The following is an 18,529-nucleotide window of genomic DNA, read 5'->3' on the forward strand; positions in this document are numbered from 1 at the left end:
TGGGCTAACCAATCTGGCTCGCTGGCTGGTCTCATCCTGTCGTAGGCTGGCGGCTGTGGTGCTGGCGGGCTTGGCTCTCCTGTTGCCCACAGAGCCTCCGTTTTCTCAGTCGTGGGGTAGGTGGTAGTGATAGGAAAGCCTCCGGCCACACTGGGTGGAGTGAGTCACATGTTGCGTCTGTCAGGCATGCTCCCTGGGCCGTGAGCCCCGAGCTGGTGCACTCTGAGGGCTGTGTCATCCTGACCCAGTTCCTGCTGGGCACCAGGAGCACACAGAGGCAGGAAACATCTGCCCTGTGGACTGACTGCTGGCCGAGCAAGCCCCTGTCTCGTGCCAGGGCCGGGCTGCCAAGCACTCAGCTGTAGGTCACCCCACATCCAGTGGGATGTGCCAGGCAGGGAGAGAGGCAGAGAGAGCCATCCCCAGCTGCTGGTGCATTCCCCTCCTAGACCCACAACGCTGAGCGTGGGCACTCCATCCGGATGTCCCATATGGGCGGCAGAGGCTCAAGGATTTGGGCCATCACCTTCTGCCTCCCGAAGTGGGCATTACTAAGAGGTTATGGGATGCTGGCATCTTAACCTGTGGATGAGATGTTCATGTTCCGTGGGGACTGGCTCCCTGTTGCTTTTTGGTTCTCTGCCACGACCACCACCCAGTCACAGGTGGAGCATCTGTGAGTTTCCTCAAACCTGTCTGTATTAACTCATTTGTCCTGGTGATTAGTGGATGTAATTCTTCCCCAAATGCAGGTGGGTTAACAGGTGCAGCAGGGCTGGGTTAGACCCATGGCCGGCAGTAGGAGATTTGCATGGGATTTGAGCAGTACAGGTGGAGCCTTGCTCTGCCCTGTTCTGCCCATCCTTTCTGTTGCCTGGCAGGTAGATCAGAGCCCCTGGATTATGAGCCGCATGACCCCGCCCCCCAACCTCAGTCTCCTTGTCACTCAGTCATGGGTGCTGATGGCTCTTGCTACTTGGCACCGGCCGGTTGCTGGGAAGAGGTCTTAGGTATAAAGTGCCTTTGGCTTGGTGCTTGCAGCCGCTCCTGCTGCTGCCACTTCCGTTCCAGCCAGCACCATCCATCTGTGTCTTCTTAGATAAAGGACCAGAACTCCCAGCCAGCCTCTGAGAGTTGCTGACCAAGTACTCCCCGGAGGGGCAGCTCTCACTCCCCACAGCAGAGTGCTGCCCCTGCCCCATGTCGCTGTTCTGGACAGGGAAGGAACAGTATGGGCAAGGGAACGTGCGTCGGGGCCAGTCCCTGAGCCTGTCGCATCTAGGGCACAGCCCTAGCCGGCCCTCAGCCAGAGCCAGTGACCTCACGATGACCTCCAGCTCCGATATTTATTGGATCCATTTCCACCGTGCCTCTCTGGGAGAAGCCGGATCTCTGATAAGGCCCGGAGGTTTCCTTCTTTATAAAAAAGAACAATCCAGGCCATGGGGAACAGGCGGGGGCTGGCAGAACCTGAAGATACAGGGTGAGAGTCCCCATGGTGAAGGCTGGGGAAGGGCTCCTCACGGCCCCAGGGTGAGGTGCTTGAGGTGCAGGTTCAGGCTACACAGACTTGGGGAGGTTAGCACTTGACTTTGAGGGTGTCTTTTGTTTTTATTTGCAACAGAGGGGGAGAGGGATGCTTTGGGGAAGAGAGGGCGTGGGAAGAAAATTAAGATGCACCTGCCTGCCTTCCTGCCTGGGCGGTGGAGCAATCAGGTGGCTCGCCCCAGAAGGCAGGTGTCCAGGGTGCCTTCTCCAAAGGCACCTAGGGGAATGAGTTAGGGAAGAGGATCTCCCAGCTGCTCCCAACAGCCCTGAAGCACTCCATCTCGGGCTGCCTCCATTAAGCCCCTGGCTCCCCAGGGAGGGAGGGATTCCTGAGCCAAGAGGCAGTGCTGTATGCCAGCTGCCCTGGCAGCAGGGTGGGTGGGTGTCATACAATCCCACCCCCTCAAGGCTTTCTGTCTGTGATTGGCTTGGCCTGCAGACTCTGGGATGATTCAGTTGTTTTCTTGCTCCAAGGATCGTGCGGAGCCAGCAGCCTGGTGCCACGATGGCTCTGCCTGGGACTTGGTTATCAGCAAACAGACTCGGGCAAAGTTCCTTTGGGGCCCTGCCCATCCCATGGGGGAGTGGATGGGTCTGTGCCCCCATGCTCAGGGCCTCCAGCTGCAGAGCAGCGGGAGTCTCGGGCACCTAGTCACCTGCTAGGTGTGGCCACAGGTGTGGTGTGGTAGGCCTGGCTGTTTTCTCGCCCCCTCAGGGCCCTGGCAGGGTACAGTGGCCATGACCCACAAGGCATGTGGGTCTCCCTAGGACTTTCCCTAAACCGATGCTTTTCCAACTTGGTCAGCTGGAAGATCACTGATTGTCCTCCGGTGTTCCCTGGGTGCAGGTCAGCCTCAGCACCATCTCCAGAAGCTGCCTCCCTGGCATTGAGCACAGGGCTGAGCCCCCAGCTGGAGGGCGAGGCCTGTGGCCAAGCAGGAACCCCCACCTCAAACCCCAGGAAGAGGGTGCAGATCATTGCCTGTCCAGGCCCAAGAAAGTCTCACACTGTTGTATGGTGCCATGGGAGACAGTGACCCAGCCTCGCTGTGCCCATCCCCTCTTCCCTGCCACACTGGCCCTGCATGGCAGCTGCCTGCCTCGGTGCCCTTGCACAAGCTACAGCCTCAGCCCCAGTGCCCTTCTCTAAGGATGTGTTCCACACCTCCTGCCCTGGGCCCTCCCAACCGTGTGCAGGCCAGGAGGGTCTACAAGGTGTGGCTGTGGAGGTGGTGGGGCAAGGATGCCTGGCTGCTGGAACCAGGTCTCCGGGCTTTCGCTTGGCAGGTTGTGGGGCTTGGACTTTGTCCTGCAAGGGGCTGGGGAAGGAGACAGTGGCGATAAGAGCAGATAAGGGGTGAGGGACTGGCCAGCGCAGGTGCACACTGAGCAGGCGAGGACGTCGCTCACCTGGTGGAGCGTGGTTGTTTGCAAGAAGGGGAAGCCTGTGGCAGCAGCGGCTCCCTGAGATCGGAATGTCTTCCCCCAGTGCCACAGCTGCTGTGATGGTTGATGGTCAATGTTTAGCTGTGGGGAGTGGGTCTGGGAAGGTGGCCCTGGCTCTCAGTCCGGTGAGAAACAGCAGTGTCTGTCATCCTCTAGGTCCAGCTGGGAAAATAGCCTTAAGCTGGCCGACCTGTGCGATGTCCTTTGTCCTCTGAGACACATCCAGAGCCCCTCCTAGGCCTCCAGGCCTGTCTGCTGCCTGCCCTGCAGCCCACTGTGGGCGTTCTCCCCCAGCCGGGCTGTGCCAGCCACATGGGATGCCTGCGGTCCTCAGCCTGTCCGTGATTTGAGGGCATAGGGAGTGGGGTGACTTCTGTTGTGGTAAGGCAATTTCATCTGTGTGGCGGCCAGGCCTGGTTTAACAGAACAAGCCCTGCTCAAGGGGATGGTGGTTCGTGGGAAACCATGCACTAGAGGCAAGGACTTGGACAAGGGCTCTTGGGTGAGAAATGGGGTCTCTGGGTGATTGTGTCAACTCCAGAGGAAAATCTGATCAAGAGAGCCTCCTGGGTCATCCCCCGCCTGGGATAGGGGGTGTGGATGTGCACACGCATAGCTTGCCCCCCAACCCCCAGACGGCGGCGGCCCAGGCCATGTTCACTCACCCGGATGCATCTTTTCTCTGACTGCGTGGGCTGAGGCCTGGGTGGGCAGCAGACCTCACACTCCCCAGGACTGAGGCTCTGAATCCAGCACAGTACTGTTGGTTGCTTCTAGAAGCTGCGAGCTGGGCCCCATGCTGGCCTCAACAGGAAGTCAGGCCTGGTGGGGCAAGGCAGACACACCGAGCCCCAGCCTCCCTGGCCCTAACCAGAGTGTGCATGCTGTGCTTTCCAGGAGTACATCGAGGCCCACCCCGAGACCATCATCCTGGATCCCCTCCCCGCCATCCGGACCCTGCTCGACCGCTCCAAGTCCTATGAGCTGATCCGGAAGATTGAGGCCTACATGCAAGGTAGTGATGGTCAGGGTGGGCACTGTGGCAGGTTGGGCCAGAGGACTTAACCCTGAGTGCAGGAAGCAGTGAAATTCCAGATGGGCTGTCAGCAGCTCCAGTGACAGGGTTAGGGAGGGTGACGCTGATGGCTTGGGGAAAGGGGCTGGGTTCATGTTGCTGCTTCAAATCCCAGAGGTGGTGACAGAACATTGCTATGGCATGTGGGCTTGGCATGCGGGAGCATGGCAGGTGGGCCAGCAGTTATGTAATCCAGAGAAGAAGATAGGCAGACAGCAGTCACCTTGGGTCAAGCACGCTGAGATTGGGCTTGCCTTGTGTGCACTGCACAGGGCAGGAGTCTCCTTTGTCCCCTGCAGGTGCACTTGGGGCTTCCTGCTCCAGCCTCGGTCCTGGAGACACCAGCCCTTTCCTGTGAATGCCCATAATTATTCTTGCCATTCCCTGGACTAATTACAGCAATCCCAGCAGCGTACTCTGGTGTGGGGGAGGGGTTCTGGGGGAATCTCCTTCAAATTGTCACTGTCCCCAGGCTGAGGTGGTACTTCCTGGGGGATAGCTGGGGAGGCTGCATCAGGGCTGCTGGGCTCCCGGTGGGTGGGCACATGGGGAGGGGTGGTACACACACAGGAGGACAGCTGTGAGCATCCCCTGTTCCTGTCTCTTGAGAAGGAGGTCTGGAAGCCTTTCCCACATCTTTGGCAAGAATTCACAGGTTGAACTGTAAGCAAGTTGGAAGATGGAGCTCAGCTTGGGCAGTCACATGCCCTGCTCAGATTCAGGAGTTTTGTAACCATAGAAGTGACAGTGAACCTTGGAGGACCACTGGCAAGAGTGCCATGTCACCACCCAAGACATGGGTTGACCCTGGGACACCGCAATTCCCATGGGCAAGTGACCAGGCCTGTGATCCCAGTGACCTAGCCCAGAGTACCTGGGCTGTGCGCCCCCCCAACCCACCCATGAGTGGCTATGGGAACGGCTAGCACCCACAGCCCTTAAACAGAGAGCTCCGAGCCTGGATCCTCTGGGGACCCAGCGTGGAAGTTATTGGAAGCTAAGCACCATCTGGTCCTGGTGTGGGGGAGGGGAGAAGCTGCAGGGATATGTCTCTGCCAGCCAGCCCCCTCTGCCACCCAGCACTGGGACCCAGAGGAAACCCCAGGGCCTGGGCCTAGCTCTGCCACCTGACTCTGGGTGATCCTGGACAAGGCCCTTGTGGCTCCTGGGCGTGTTTTTGATGCCTGGGTCTGTGTGCTTGTGCCCAGGGGAGCAAGTGCGGGGGATCTCGGGCAGCTGGCTAGAGACCTCTGCCGACCCCAGGTGATGAGGGGTGTCGCCTCCCTGGCCCCTCCTGCTCACCTGCTCCGGAGGTGCCAGATGGCCTGTGCAGGGCGCCAGGCCTCCCCAGAGAGGGCACACACAGCTTATGGGGATTTAATCAGGGCTTGGGTGGAAGCTGTGCTGCTGGGAGGCTGCGTAGGAGGGGGTCAGAAAGAATCAGCCCAGCAGGGCCCCCCTCTCTCTCGTGTGGGAAGTGGGGTTACATTCAGAGGTGGGAGATGCCCAGGGCTGTGGGTCGGGGATGGGGCTCAGCTGGCCTCTGTCCCCAGTGGCCACATGGCACCAGGCAGCAGCCTGTAAAGACACTGTGCTGCAGAATACTGGTAGCTCCTGGTCGAGCCATGGAGGCAGGGCTGGTGTGGGAACCCACCCTGACCTGGCATGCTCTTGGTCGGGGTTGGGGTGGGGACCCCCATTTCAGGGGTGAAAGCAGGGAGGATAGGCCCCGGGATCTGTGACACACAGCAGGTTCAGCCCCGTCCAGCTGAGCACACGGGAGGCCCCTCACCCCTCTGTCCTGGCGCTTTCCCAGACTGGAAGTGGGTAGGTGTGTATGCGCGGTCTACTGGCCTCACTCTAACTCCCACCTCATCTCCTGGGTTTACAGCTTTGAAGCCATGCTTCTAGACCCTTCTCACACACATAGAAACAGACACATGGGTCACGACAGAACCTGTGTTCCTGCCTGAGGACACATACAAGCTTCTCCCCACACTGGTACCAGGAGACGTGGTGGGACGAGAGCTGCGCTTTTTGATGGCTGTGTAATATTCTAGTATTCGAGCCCACAGCTCCTACTGTGTTCTGTGATGCTGGACTCAGTGCCATCCCAGCTATTTGGCTCCTTCTTTTAAACAAACCAGATACCATGGATAGGCCTTCCCTCATGCAGACAGATTCCACCAGCTGCATGGGGGAGCTGGCACCCCACTCTCCTGATTTGCAGCCTTGTTGTTGTCCTTCGCCGGGTGGCAGCTCTCTGTGTATTTCTGGGGTGTCTGTGTCTCTCCTGCAAGAGGATCTTCCTGGGGTGCTTGCCCATTTCTGCCAGGTCATTGCCCTTCTGCCTGTTGGTGGCTCAGAGCCCTTTCAGTGCACAGACTGTCACCCTCTATTGCAGAGCCCAGGGTCCAGTGACACACATTGGCATCGCCTTTGCCACATAGCCTCACAGGTCTCCTACTTCCAGAGTGCTGGGAGCCTCTGGGGCCCCTGGGGAGCTGCAGCTGCGGGTGGGGGAGGGGACTCAGCAGGGAGCATCTGCCCTGCAGGCCGGAAGGGGCTGTCAGTCTAAGAGCAGCTGCTGGGCATTTGGTCCGTGTTCCCAGCAGCCACCTCGCGGTGCAGTGTCTGCAGCTCCACCGGCGTCTGTGGCTGGCTCCTCTGCTGTCAGCCTTTGGACACTCCGGGGATGAGTGGCCGTCTGGCCCTGAGACAGGAGACGGTCACTCACTGGGTCAGACAGCAGGAGAGCCATTGTCCTGCTGACCACAGCACGCATCATCTGACCCTGTCTGCCCCAGCCTGTCCTGCCCTCAGCCGTGCCCTCCACTGGGATGTGGGCTACTGCCCTCTTCCTTCACTGTGTCCCTGCCCTGTGTCTTCTGTGGCCGGGCAACTCCCTGAGGGTCAGGCTGCTGTCAGGGGGGCCCTCGGGCCTCTCAGAAGTCTGCAGTGAGCTAAGATGAGGCCCTTCAGCCCCTGGGGAAAGACAGACTGAAGAATCCCGGTGTGTGTGATGGTGTGGTGACAATGCCTGGGCAGCCTGAGCCTTGAGGTGGGTGAGGAGTAGGCTCCCCTGCACCCTGCTTTTTGTTCTGTTCAGGCCCCAGGCCTGCTGGGAAGGGCCATCCCTGACTCACACTGACCTCATCACACACACCCAGGACAAAGTACATTCAGTCACCTGGACAACCAGTTGCCCAGTCAGGACCCCGCCATGCACCTCCCCACCTGCATGGGACCCACGGGCTGCTAAGCGCGGCTGCACAGTGGAGACTGGCTGTGGGGGCGGAGGGAGGAGCTGCGGGCGCTAGCAGGGCTTAGGCTGCTGGAGGTGTGGGGTGGGAACTGGATGGTGAGTGGCGCCCAGTCCTGCCCCGCCAGGAAAGACTCGATTCCTTGTGGGCACTCGCCTGTGGCCTGGAGCCCCCGAGCCACAGGCAGCAAGGGCCCTCTCTCCTCCCCGTCCCCCAGGACTGCCTTCAGGACACCTTACTAGATACTCATGGTAACAAAACCAACTGAGCTGATTACTTGAATTTGATCTCATTCAGGGCTAGTAATGGGCCTAAACAGACACACATCCTTGTCTGAGTGGCCCAGGTCCCCCTGCAGATCCAGTCCTGCCCTCGGGGAACCCTTGGGTTCCTAAGCTGGCGTGCCAGAGCTGCCGTGGAAGCTGCTGGGGACCGGCTGTGGGAGCACTGGGAAGTCACTTCTGCAGAGCTGAGCCAGGGGCAGAGCCCCAGGGCTGGGGCGGAGGCCTGGGTGGCCAGAGCCCCAGGGAAGGGCACAGCTGGAGTGCTGCCCGGAGCCTTGGGGCCAGGGGCGGTGACCAGGATGTGGATGTGTAGTGGTGAGCTCAGGGAACGCCCAGCACAGGCCTAGGCCCTCGCAAGTCCATGCAGATCAGGAGTGCGCCTGCCTGTGACTTCACCATTGGGTGCGGCCGGGCAGCAACAGCGACCAGTATACCTTCATTGCTGTGTTGTGAGCCGCCATCAGGCTACATCGTGGTTCACACAGGATGCATGGACCGTGCTTCCCCGCGCAATTCAGGAGCCGGCTAGGGAAGGTGGCTTGGGTGCTGGCTCCTGCATCCTGCTGGCTGCAATCCTCCAGGCTGTTCCAGACCAACAGCGCCCTGTGGTGGTGAAACAGAGGCATTGCAGGCCTCTTGTTTTCCTTCCTGCAGTCTCCAGTGCTGGCAGACACTGATGACCACCTTCACCTGCCCACAAGGAACAGGCAGCTGATTTACTGAAATCTACCTAATAGAACATGGGAGGCGCCCAGCAAGGTGGCCATGCAAAGGGGACGGCATCCAAGGGAAGCTTGTTCCAGAGAGCCCAGAACCTCAGGAGATCCTCAGAATGGCAGGTGGTCACCCCGTTTCAGAGGAAGGAGGTCCCGGGGAGGGGCAGAGAGGTGATCATGCCACTGGAGCTGGGGTTTGCCTGGGAGTGACAGCAGGGGCTTTAGCCGGCTGGGCTGGCGGGTGTCTGCCAGGGCTACTGCAGGGGCGTCTGACACGTGACTGAATACATCGTCCTGGTGTTCTGCCGAGTGCAAAGACAGGCTTTCTCCAGAGGTCTCTTTCCTTGGCTTGGGGTGCCGCCTGCTCTCGGGTTTCATTTGCCTCCTGTGTGTATGACTGCTCCCTGTCCCCTCATCTTGGTCAGTCCTCCTGGAATAGGCCCACCCTGATGACTTGACTTTACCTCCTCAGAGCCCTTTCTTGGGGACAGCTTTGTGGCATGGCAGGTTAAGCTGCCACCTACAATACCAGCATCCCATAGGGGCACCAGTTTGTGTCCCTGCTATTCCACTTCTCATCTGGCTCCTTGCTCATGTCCCTGGGATAGCAGCAGAGGCTGGCCCCGTACCCACTGCACAGACCTGAAAGAAGCTCCTGGCTTTAGCTTGGCCCAGTCCTGGCCTTTGCAGCTGTTTGGGGAGTGACCCAGCCTGTCTGTCATGACGGGGGACATGCTGTCCATGAGGCAGCTGGGAGATACAAAATCCCCTGAGAACGCCAATGGCTTCACATGCTCTAAAAGCAGAATTAGAAAGGCAAATCCAGTTACAATGCCACTGTCAGGATGCGGCCCGGCATGTGCTGGGCCCTGGATGCACCTGTGGCCGGCCTGCCTCCCTGTGGGTCCCCACGCCAAGCACCTGCTACGTGTCAGGCCTTCCAGGAACCCCTCGGGAGGTGTTTCTCCTGTTTTACAGCAAGGGGAGAATGGTTGGCACAGCTACCTCAGGTTTCAGACCTCAGTGTTCTTATGGGGTCAGCGTGGACCCTGGGGTGGGGTCGTCAGCGCAGACCCCATAGGGCGCCAGACATGCACCAAGAGCCAGCCGCACCTCATGCTCCTCCAGGGGTTGTGAAGCCCACTGAGTTCTCGGTGGAGAGTGGAGGCAAGGTGGTCTGTTGCGGGCCTTTGGTTTAGCAGTTAACAGTTCTTGCATCCCACGTGGGAGTCCCAGGGTAGTGTTCCAGCTCCGGCTTCTGACTCCGTTTCCTGCTAACGCCGTAGCAGCAGCTCAAGTAGCCAGGTTCCTACTTCCAGCACAGAAGGTCTGGATTGAGATCCCAGCCCAGTCTTAGCCATTTGGGGCACTGGTAGGATAAACCAGTGAGTGGAAGTTCTCTCTTTCTCACTCAAATAAACAAAGAAGCCCATCTTTTCTCAGTCATGCCTAAAATAAAGATGAAGACAGGTCCGTCCGTTTCCGTGGGTGTCCTTACGGGCCTGTGCTGTTACACGGCTGTCACGCTTGCCGTGGAGTGACAGTGATACTGCCGGCCACCCATAACATCTAGGACAGTGGTGGGAGGCAGTCTCTAGCGGGCTGACCGAGTCCCCCTCTCCGCAGATGGCAGGATCTGCTCTCCGCCCTTCATGGAGCTCACCAGCCTGTGCGGGGACGACACCATGAGGCTGCTGGAGCAGAATGGCCTGGCCTTCCCTTTCAGTATGTACCCGGGACGGGCTGGGGGCGGGCACAGGGCCTGGGCTGTGTTCCCCTCTGCCTGGGTGGCCCTGGGTCCCTCCTCCACCAGCACCCCCTGGGGAGCCCTGTGCATCCTCGTGGTGTGAGCAGTCACTGACCACGCAGGGTCCTCCTGGGTCGGCCAGGGGGAGCTCAGCAGATAAACGACTCACTGTTCCCACTCTGCCTTTCTTTTCCATCTGCAGTTTGCAAAACCAGAGTGGCCCATGGCACCAACTCTCACGAGGTGAGTGGCACATTGCCCTGTTCCCATCCCCTGCCTTTCCTGCCAGAGGTCTTGCTGCCTCCCTGCCTGCCCCGAGCGACACAGGAAGGAACAGTAGAAACTTTGTGGTTTAGTGCTCTGACTTGACCTTGGCTGCTTCCCGTTCTATCCCCCAGGCCACAAGGCTGTGCTGGCCTTGGCCAGCTTGGCTGCCACAGTCCAGCCCCAAGGGGACACCTAGAGGTCACAAGGCCACCGCCGGGGTGCTAGGGAGGGAGGTAGATTCCTGGTGAGAGACCTCTGCCTCACAGACAACTCTTGCCCATGACCTTCTGTGGATTCCTGTCATGTTCTTTGTGGTCAGAGCCCCAGTGGGCATGCTACCCTGGGAAGGCACATGGGGGCAGCCCCTTGAACCTAGCCTGCTGTCAAGGTCAGGGGCTCCTAGGACCAAGGAGCCCTTGGAAGGTACAAGGCTTTCCTGTCAGGCAAGGAGAGGAGGCAGCCGCCTGTCCAGGCCCGTGGGCAGAGGCACTGGCTCCCGGGTCGGAGGTTGGCACTCTGGCCAGTCTTGCATGGAACTGGATGACGTACTTGGATCCCTGGGCTCTCCGGAGTCGCGAAGCAGTCCTCACGTCCCTGGCTGGGGGCTGTGGACAGTGTGGGGAAGGGTGCGCCCCTGGCCCGCCCCTGAGATTCCACACCCTGTCTCCCCAGATGGCCATCGTGTTCAACCAGGAGGGCCTGAGTGCCATCCAGCCACCGTGTGTGGTCCAGAACTTCATCAACCACAATGCTGTCCTGTACAAGGTGTTTGTGGTGGGCGAGTCCTACACCGTGGTAGAGAGGCCCTCGCTCAAGAACTTCTCGGCAGGCACTTCAGGTACCCACCCCGCTCGGAGGCACACTGGGGCTGTGGGGCTGTGGGGCAAGGGAGGAGGGGATGGGCTGCACAAGCTGTGTACATGAGTGGTTGGAGAGGGGTCTTGGGGACCAGCAAGGGACACCTGGCTCACCCAGCTACATCTAGGAAGCCCCTGTAGGTTTTCTCTGCCCAGGACACCTGAGGCCTACAGGAGAGGGAGGGTCCCATGCTGGCGGCTCCATCCTCCATTCATTCTCTCTTTCGACACTGGGAGGCAGAGCCTAGGAAACTGCCACCCCCACAGTCACGTTCAGGATGGCCAGCTGCTGGATGATAAGGACTCCCCGGTGCAGGCCCTTGGGCCACAGGGGACCCCTCCCAGCAGTCCATCAGCCACAGATGCTCACCGGGCATCCCCTGGAATCCCTTCTTCAGTGTTGGTGCTCCCAGGTGCTCCTGTCGTTTGGGGTGCTGGAATGACGAGGGGTAGGTACCCCCTGGGCTCTTCCCTGCTCAGCCGCTCACCTGCTTCAGGCACAAGTCCTTGGCTGGTCCACAAACCTACTCCGAGGAACATTCTGGGTGTTGAGCCTTTGCTGCAGTCTCCTGGTGCTGTGGCACTGTAGCCGACTCTCCTGGGGTCCCCTTGGAGGAAGCTGGCTCCCCTGGGGTGATTAGTAGAGGGCATGGCACAGAGCATGCTGCTGTCTACACAGGAGCCCCCCGGCCCCAGGTGTGCATGGACCACCCCGTCTCCACCCCGGCAGGTGGATCCATGCCCCTGCAGCCCCTCTTCCTGGGACTGCCTGTCGCTGTCCATTCCCCCCGAGAATTGAGATCAGCTGTCATCTGCACCCTGACTCCTGGGTGACTCCACTTCCCACTGACATGGTCTTGGGAGCCGTGTGGCTCTTTGTATCTCAGCTCAGGCCAGGCCGCCTTCTCAGGGCTCGTGACAGCCTAGCCCAGCACAGTGCCTGCCCGAGACCAGACACCGCCGAGGAGAGACCTCTTCCCATGGGTGGGCCAGAGCTTAACTCGTACAGAAATCCTTGGGGGGTTTTTCCTTTGAAAGCAGAGAAAGGGAGATAGACATCCTGTCCCTTGGTTCACTCTAACCCAGGAACTCAATCCGGGTCTCTTGCGTGGTGACAGGGGCCCAGCACTTGAGCCCTGCCAAGGTGAGCGTTGGCAGGATGCTGGAGTCAGCGGAGCCGGGACTTGAACCTGGGCACTGTGCTGTGCTGGGGGTCGTCCTAAGCATCCTAACCACATACATGGCTCATCCCCTTGGTTTTTCTTAGACATTTGCTCTAGCTCTATGGGAAATGCCTTAAATTAGGAGTTAGTCTTATACTAACTCCCTTCTCTTTTCTTCTTTTACCCAAATGATTCCATCTCTGAAGCTTAACCACCAGATCTCAGATTTTTTTTTTTATTTACTTTTATTGGAAAGTCAGATTTTACAGAGAAGAGAGAGAAAAGATCCATCCACTGGTTCACTCCCCAAGTGGCCGCAGCAGCTGAAGCTGAGCCGAGTGAAGCCAGGAGCTTCTTCTGGGTCTCCCACACGGGTACGGGTTCCCAAGGCTTTGGGCCGTCCTCCATTACTTTCCCAGGCCACAAACAAGAAGTCCATGGCCACGTATTGCTCAGGGGCAGAGCCTGAGGGAGAGACTCCTGTCTGGGTGTCTGTCAGTGCATGCCCTAGTATCTCCCTGGGGTGCAGGGGCTCCACCCACAGGGATACCCTCACCCCCAGCACCGCCTTTGATCACCAAGCCAGAGGCACCCAGCCTGTGATTGGCAGGTGCTGCCCTCTGGTGGCAGCTGGCCGGCACATTCGCTGCCTTGAAGTTCTCACTGGGGTCCCTGTCTGTTCTTTTTCCAGACCGCGAGTCCATCTTCTTCAACAGCCACAACGTGTCCAAGCCAGAGTCGTCGTCCGTGCTGACCGAGGTGAGCGCTTGCACCTGGCCTTCTCCTGCACATTCCAGACCAGGCCTGCTCTCACCTTGGGCAGCCCCAGCAGTATATCTGTTCTCTGTGGATTTATGGCTTCTGGGAGGAAGAGTAGCATAGAGGACCATGGTGTGGGCGGGGCTCTGGAGGGGTATCCTTGTCCCTCAGGATTCCCATCCCAGCCCAGCTGCACACATTATTTTAAATTGAGGTGAAATTCATGTGTGTGAAATCAGTTGTTTCCAAGTAGATGTTTCGGTGGCAGGGGTACATTTACATTGCCAGGGACTGCCACCCTTCTTGGGATCCCAAGCATTATGGCATAGTGGGCAAAGCTGCCACCTGTAATACCAGCATCCCATACGTGTGCTAGTTTGCATCCCAGCTGTTATTTCTGATCCATCTCCCCGCTCATGGCCTTGGAAAAGCAGCAAATGGCCCGGGTATTTGGGCCTCTGCCGCCCACATGGAGACCCTGATGGAGCTAGCCCTTGACTCCTAGCCTGGTCAAGGCCTGGCCATTGCAGCCACCTGGGAAGTGGACCAGTAGATAAAAGATCTCTCTCTCCTCTCCTGCTTCCATGCTGTGTAGCTCTTTCAAATAAATGAAGAAGGCAGGGGAGCCCTACCTCCCCCCAGGGCCTTACCTGAGGTCTGAGGCCTAAGCTGTCTTGGGCACTGCATAGTGAGAGACGTGAGGGCTGTGACCATCTGGCAGCAGGCTGCTGTTGCTTCGTGTAAAATACAGTTTTAAAACCTATTTATATTTGAGCAAGCAAGCTCTGGTTGCTGGTTCACTCCCCAGGTGTCCTCAGGGGTCAGGGCTGTGTTGAGACCAAAGCCGGGAACTGCCAGTTCAGTCCAGGTCACCTGTGTGTCAGTATGTTGGCACACAGCTGGGACCTAAGGCACACCCGGGCACCCTAATGTGGGCTGTGGGGGTCCCAAGTGGCCTGGTACCCGCCCCCATTTTGACTTTTTCTGGCCCAGCTTTGCCCTCCTCTGCCATTGACCAGTCTCCACTTCCCTTTGGCTCCTGGAACTCTAAGACTGAACAAGCATGGCATCTCTGTTCAGGTTGTGCCCTAGCCGCTTCTGCCAGCCTGGCCTCTACTGTTCCCACCTCCTCCTGGCAAGTCTGGGATGGAGGTCGTGTTGGTCCCATTTTACAAATGGGCAAACTGAGGCACAGAGCGGCCTGCTCTTTTTTCCCTGAGTCTGCAAAGCTAGGAAGTCGCTGTCAGGTTTCCAGACTCCAGAATCCTTGCTCTCCTTGGAGGCCATGACCAGGGGCCTGTCCCAGGCCAGCTAAGGCCGGAATAGGGGGGAAGTCCTGTGGGCTGTGTTTCCCCAGGGGTGTCCCAGCCGGAGCCTCGCAATCACAGGGCAGCAAGGCAGCAGGCCTGGGAGTGCTTGCATCCTGGGGTCGGAGAAGAGAGTCTCTGGTACAGCCTCGCGCCTCCTCTTCCACCCTGGGCCTGATCCCCTGCCCTGTGTGTTGGCAGCTGGACAAGATTGAGGGTGTGTTTGAGCGGCCGAACGACGAGGTCATCAGGGCGCTGTCCCGCGCCCTGCGGCAAGCGTTGGGCGTGTCGCTGTTCGGAATCGACATCATCATCAACAACCAAACAGGGCAGCACGCCGTCATTGACATCAACGCCTTCCCAGGTGAGCGGGCACCACCTTCCCGCTTGCCCAGGTGTGCAGCCAGCTTCACTTTTCCCCATGGGGCCTGGGCTGAGCACTCCCCTGCTAAGCCTCAGCCCCACCTGCAGAATGGGCGCATAGCGGGAAGAGGTATGGACACATGGCCTGCAGGTGCAGGTGGGCATGGCCCACAGGGAATCCCCATGGGATGCACTGGGCAAGATGGAAGGCAGCTCTGAGGTCCCCGGAGATGATCACCCGGTTGTCTCCGGGCACCCTGGGGCAGTGTAATTGGAGTCTTGCGTTTCACATGCGTGAGAGGAAACAAGGAACTGAGGGCAGGATGGGGACAGTCAGAGGGAGTGGCACCGGGAAAAAGGCAGGGTCGGGATGGGGGATGGAGTACACGTTCTAGAAGGAAGGAGGTGGCAGGCCTGCAAGGCTACCAGCCTTCCAACACCACCAGCTGACCACAGGGGGCCAAGGGCCATCTGGGGTCGGAGGAGGGGAATTCCCTGCCAGCCAGCAGGGACAGGAAGACTTCTTCCATAAGGCATGAGAAGGGCCACCCAAGCACAGTGGAGCCAAGGTCTGTGTATGCCAGAAGGCAGGATGAGACTGCCTGGCATGACTGCTAGAGCTCCTAGCCCCAGGGGATTCTGCCCCAGCCACATGGCATCCTGCTGTTTGCAGGGGGACTTGCCCATGACACTGGGAATGATGCCAGGTACCCCTGTGTGTCAGGCCTCCCTGGGGCCAGGGATGGGATATGTGGCATGAACAGAGGAACTGCCCATGCTGCAGCACATTGGGTGGGTGGGTAGCATTCAGTGAGATGGTGGCTGGGGTCCCAGGTGGGCTTCTCTCAGTCCACACCCCGGGGGCAGGCAAGGTCATGTGCACAGAGATTGAAGCAGGTAGTATGGTGTCCATGAGCGGGACCCAGGTGCAGTCAACACTCCCTCACACACTGGCTGACCCAGTGCTGTCCGTGTCTCCCCTCTGCAGGCTACGAGGGCGTGAACGAGTTCTTCACAGACCTCCTCAACCACATCACCAGCGTCCTGCAGGGCCAGAGCACAGCAGCCGCCACTGCCCCTGCCCCGGGGGAGGCGGCCCCGCTGAAGCACAGCAGGATGCTGGCAGAGCAGGCGGGCGGCCCGGTGGCCGAGCGGACGTCCGAGCAGCGGGCATGCAGTGCCAGCCCTAGCTGCTGCAGCCTGCTGGGCCAGGACACCTCCTGGACCACAGAGGCAGGTGCGGGTGGCACAGCCAAGCTGCCGCACCAAAGACTCGGCTGCACCGCTGGCGTGTCGCCCAGCTTCCAGCAGCACTGTGTGGCCTCCCTGGCCACCAAGGCTTCCTCCCAGTAGCCCTGGAGCCTGGGGGTACAGAGCCTACCCACTGTGGGAGGGGGGACCCTCCTCCCCGATTCCCAATGACGATCTGACTCTGCTCTTTTTTAATCTGTAACCTGACCTTCTGGTGTCGTGATCCGGCGAGGGGGAGTGGGGAAGGTGCAAGACCCACAGGCCCCACCCCCCCGTTCTGCCTTGTGGGAGGAAGGGGGCTTCCGCCTGACTCCTGCTGTGTTTACACACGCGTGCGTTTTCAACACTAGGGCTGAATGTGAGTGGGTCTGCACGTTCGCATGGGTGTGTGTCCAGGTTGGCCCACAAGGCCACAGGGGACCCCAGCCAGGCTGCTGGTGCTGGACGGAGCCAGTCCGTGAATGGTTCCTCCTCCTGCTGTTCTCCCAAGACCCCACCCCGACCCTTCCTTGCTTCCCCAAAGCCAGTGTGCCCGGTGCCAGAAGGCCCCCAATGGGCCAAGGCTGTGGCTGGCTGTCACACTTCATGACTAGCACCCTGGGGCCACCAGGCCCCTCCGTCCTGCGTAGCGGATCTCCTTTCTCCAATCCCCATTCTGCCACTCACTGGAACCCAGGAGGGATGCTAGCATGGGTGGGAGCCCCAGGGGGTGCCTACTGTACCCAGGTCAAGGTCTGTGACCCCGGGGCTGGCCTGGCGCTCCTGCCCGAGTGCTGCATCTTCTGCCTGCCCTGTGTGGTCAGTTGGACAGAGACAGGCACAGGAACCTGGACATGGCACCATGGAGCACAGGGGTCCTCCCGGGCATGCCGGAGCCACCTGCGGTGCCCCTGGCACACCCTAGGCACTCAGTCAGCCAGGAGTAAGGCTGTTTATCCCCCACACTCCCTCTTCTGAGACTCACCACATCACCACAGCAGTGACAGAGAAGGGACCAAGTGGGGAGCAAGGGGCTTCGGGGTCCCTGAAGACGTGGGACCCTGTGTGAGCTGCCCAAGTGTGATTTTGCATCCTGGGACATCAGCTGGGTTGCAGTCCAGTGAGACGAGGATGCTGCGAAGAGCCCCAGCTATCCCCAGAAAGGTTGCAGCCTGGCAATGCCCACAGTCTGGTTGGGCAGGGAGGGCCTGGGCCCAGTGTCGGGCAGAGCTCATCAGAAGTGCCCAGCTCCCTTGGTGGTGAGGGCCCGGCAGCTGCCCATGTTCACCTGCCTCAAGTGCTGCCCCCCCCCCGATGAACGTGTGTGTGTCACCTGTCCCAGGTCTGCCCTGAGCCCCGGGACACAGGGAAGTGTGGCCGGCCTCTTGCACTGCTTTGTCTTCAAAATAAACTACTGAAATCAAGTTACATCCCACATGTGTCTGCACCACAACAGCCCAACCTTCTGGAAATAAGACCCCAGTCCCCTTCTGCCTTGGGAGCAACCAGTGTTCCACCTGAACGCTGCAGCCTTGTCTTCCCTTCTAATTTGTCTTTTCCCCGGGGTCAAGCAGGTCACGTCCAGGGCCCTGGTATCTATTCCCCATCTTCTGGTGACTCCACATTTTCTGCTCGCCTCCATGCGAGTGGGGAGCAGGGCGAGCCCACATCCAGAGTGCAGCATCGCCTCAAAGGCCTAGGAGCATGTTGGAAGGGTGCCAGGCTCATCCAGGCTGGGGGTAGCGTCCAGCAAGCTGCAGGGCTCTGCCACTAGTACAGACACCCTTGGCATGTCTCCTGACCAGGCTGTGAGAGCCCTGTTTTCTAAGTGTCACCTGGCACATGCTCGTTTATGTGGGGTCAGAACATTGTACATGGAATTTTTCCCTGAGGCCCTGGGGACCCCACATCTAAATCAAGCTTGGCCTTGGCACTCACTTCCCCAAGATGCAGTAACTGCAGTTTCCTGGGTGGGAGCATCAGGGGTCCCCGCAGTCAGAATGCAGGTGGGCCACAGGAGGCGCTCAGGGTGCTGGCATTGACTCAAACCAGGTGACCAGATGGCTGTGGGAGCAAAGGGCAGGGCCACATTCTGGGTCATGGCCAGGGGTCATCCTAAGCAGAGGCCCTGGGTCAGGTTCTGCCTGTGGTGCTGGCATTGGAAGGGGACCCCACAGGCCTCTCTCCAGGATAAAGCCAAGCCACAGGTTCCCCAGCTCGGCTGTGCTGCTCTCCTAGCAACCTTGGTCCCGGAATCCAACAGTGTTCCTAATGTGGCCCTGAAGTGGGCTGTGCTGCCCCCTGCCGGATGCACATGGCCACCAGGGGTTGCCGTGATGGGTTCAGCGTACCTGCTGCACGGGAAGCATTTTGTGTATGTTGTGTGTGTGTGTGTGTGTGTGTTTTAATGGGTTTTCAATTTATTTGAAAGGCACAGAGAGAGAGAGAGGTGGAGGTCTGTCATCCACTGATTCACTCCCTCAACTGCCCATGGCAGCCAGGGC

The 18,529-nt window shown here is 59.3% G+C and overlaps 1 protein-coding gene across 1 annotated transcript in view; it reads left to right on the plus strand.

Moving 5' to 3' along the window:
- ITPK1 (inositol-tetrakisphosphate 1-kinase) overlaps positions 1-17,449 on the plus strand; it is a 74,718-nt gene extending 57,269 nt beyond the window's left edge. Inside the window, exons 4-10 of the mRNA XM_040975128.1 lie at positions 3,892-4,009; positions 9,959-10,057; positions 10,282-10,322; positions 11,019-11,184; positions 13,058-13,125; positions 14,634-14,796; positions 15,784-17,449. Of these exons, the coding sequence (XP_040831062.1) occupies positions 3,892-4,009; positions 9,959-10,057; positions 10,282-10,322; positions 11,019-11,184; positions 13,058-13,125; positions 14,634-14,796; positions 15,784-16,148 (1,020 nt within the window). The 3' untranslated portion in view covers positions 16,149-17,449. The remainder of the gene's footprint in view (positions 1-3,891; positions 4,010-9,958; positions 10,058-10,281; positions 10,323-11,018; positions 11,185-13,057; positions 13,126-14,633; positions 14,797-15,783) is intronic.
- Positions 17,450-18,529: the final 1,080 nt, after the last annotated feature.

The sequence above is a fragment of the Ochotona curzoniae genome, unplaced genomic scaffold (assembly GCF_017591425.1).
Source record: "Ochotona curzoniae isolate NIBS_2020 unplaced genomic scaffold, NIBS_Ocur_1.0 contig_2688, whole genome shotgun sequence".
Taxonomy (NCBI): Eukaryota; Metazoa; Chordata; class Mammalia; order Lagomorpha; family Ochotonidae; genus Ochotona; species Ochotona curzoniae.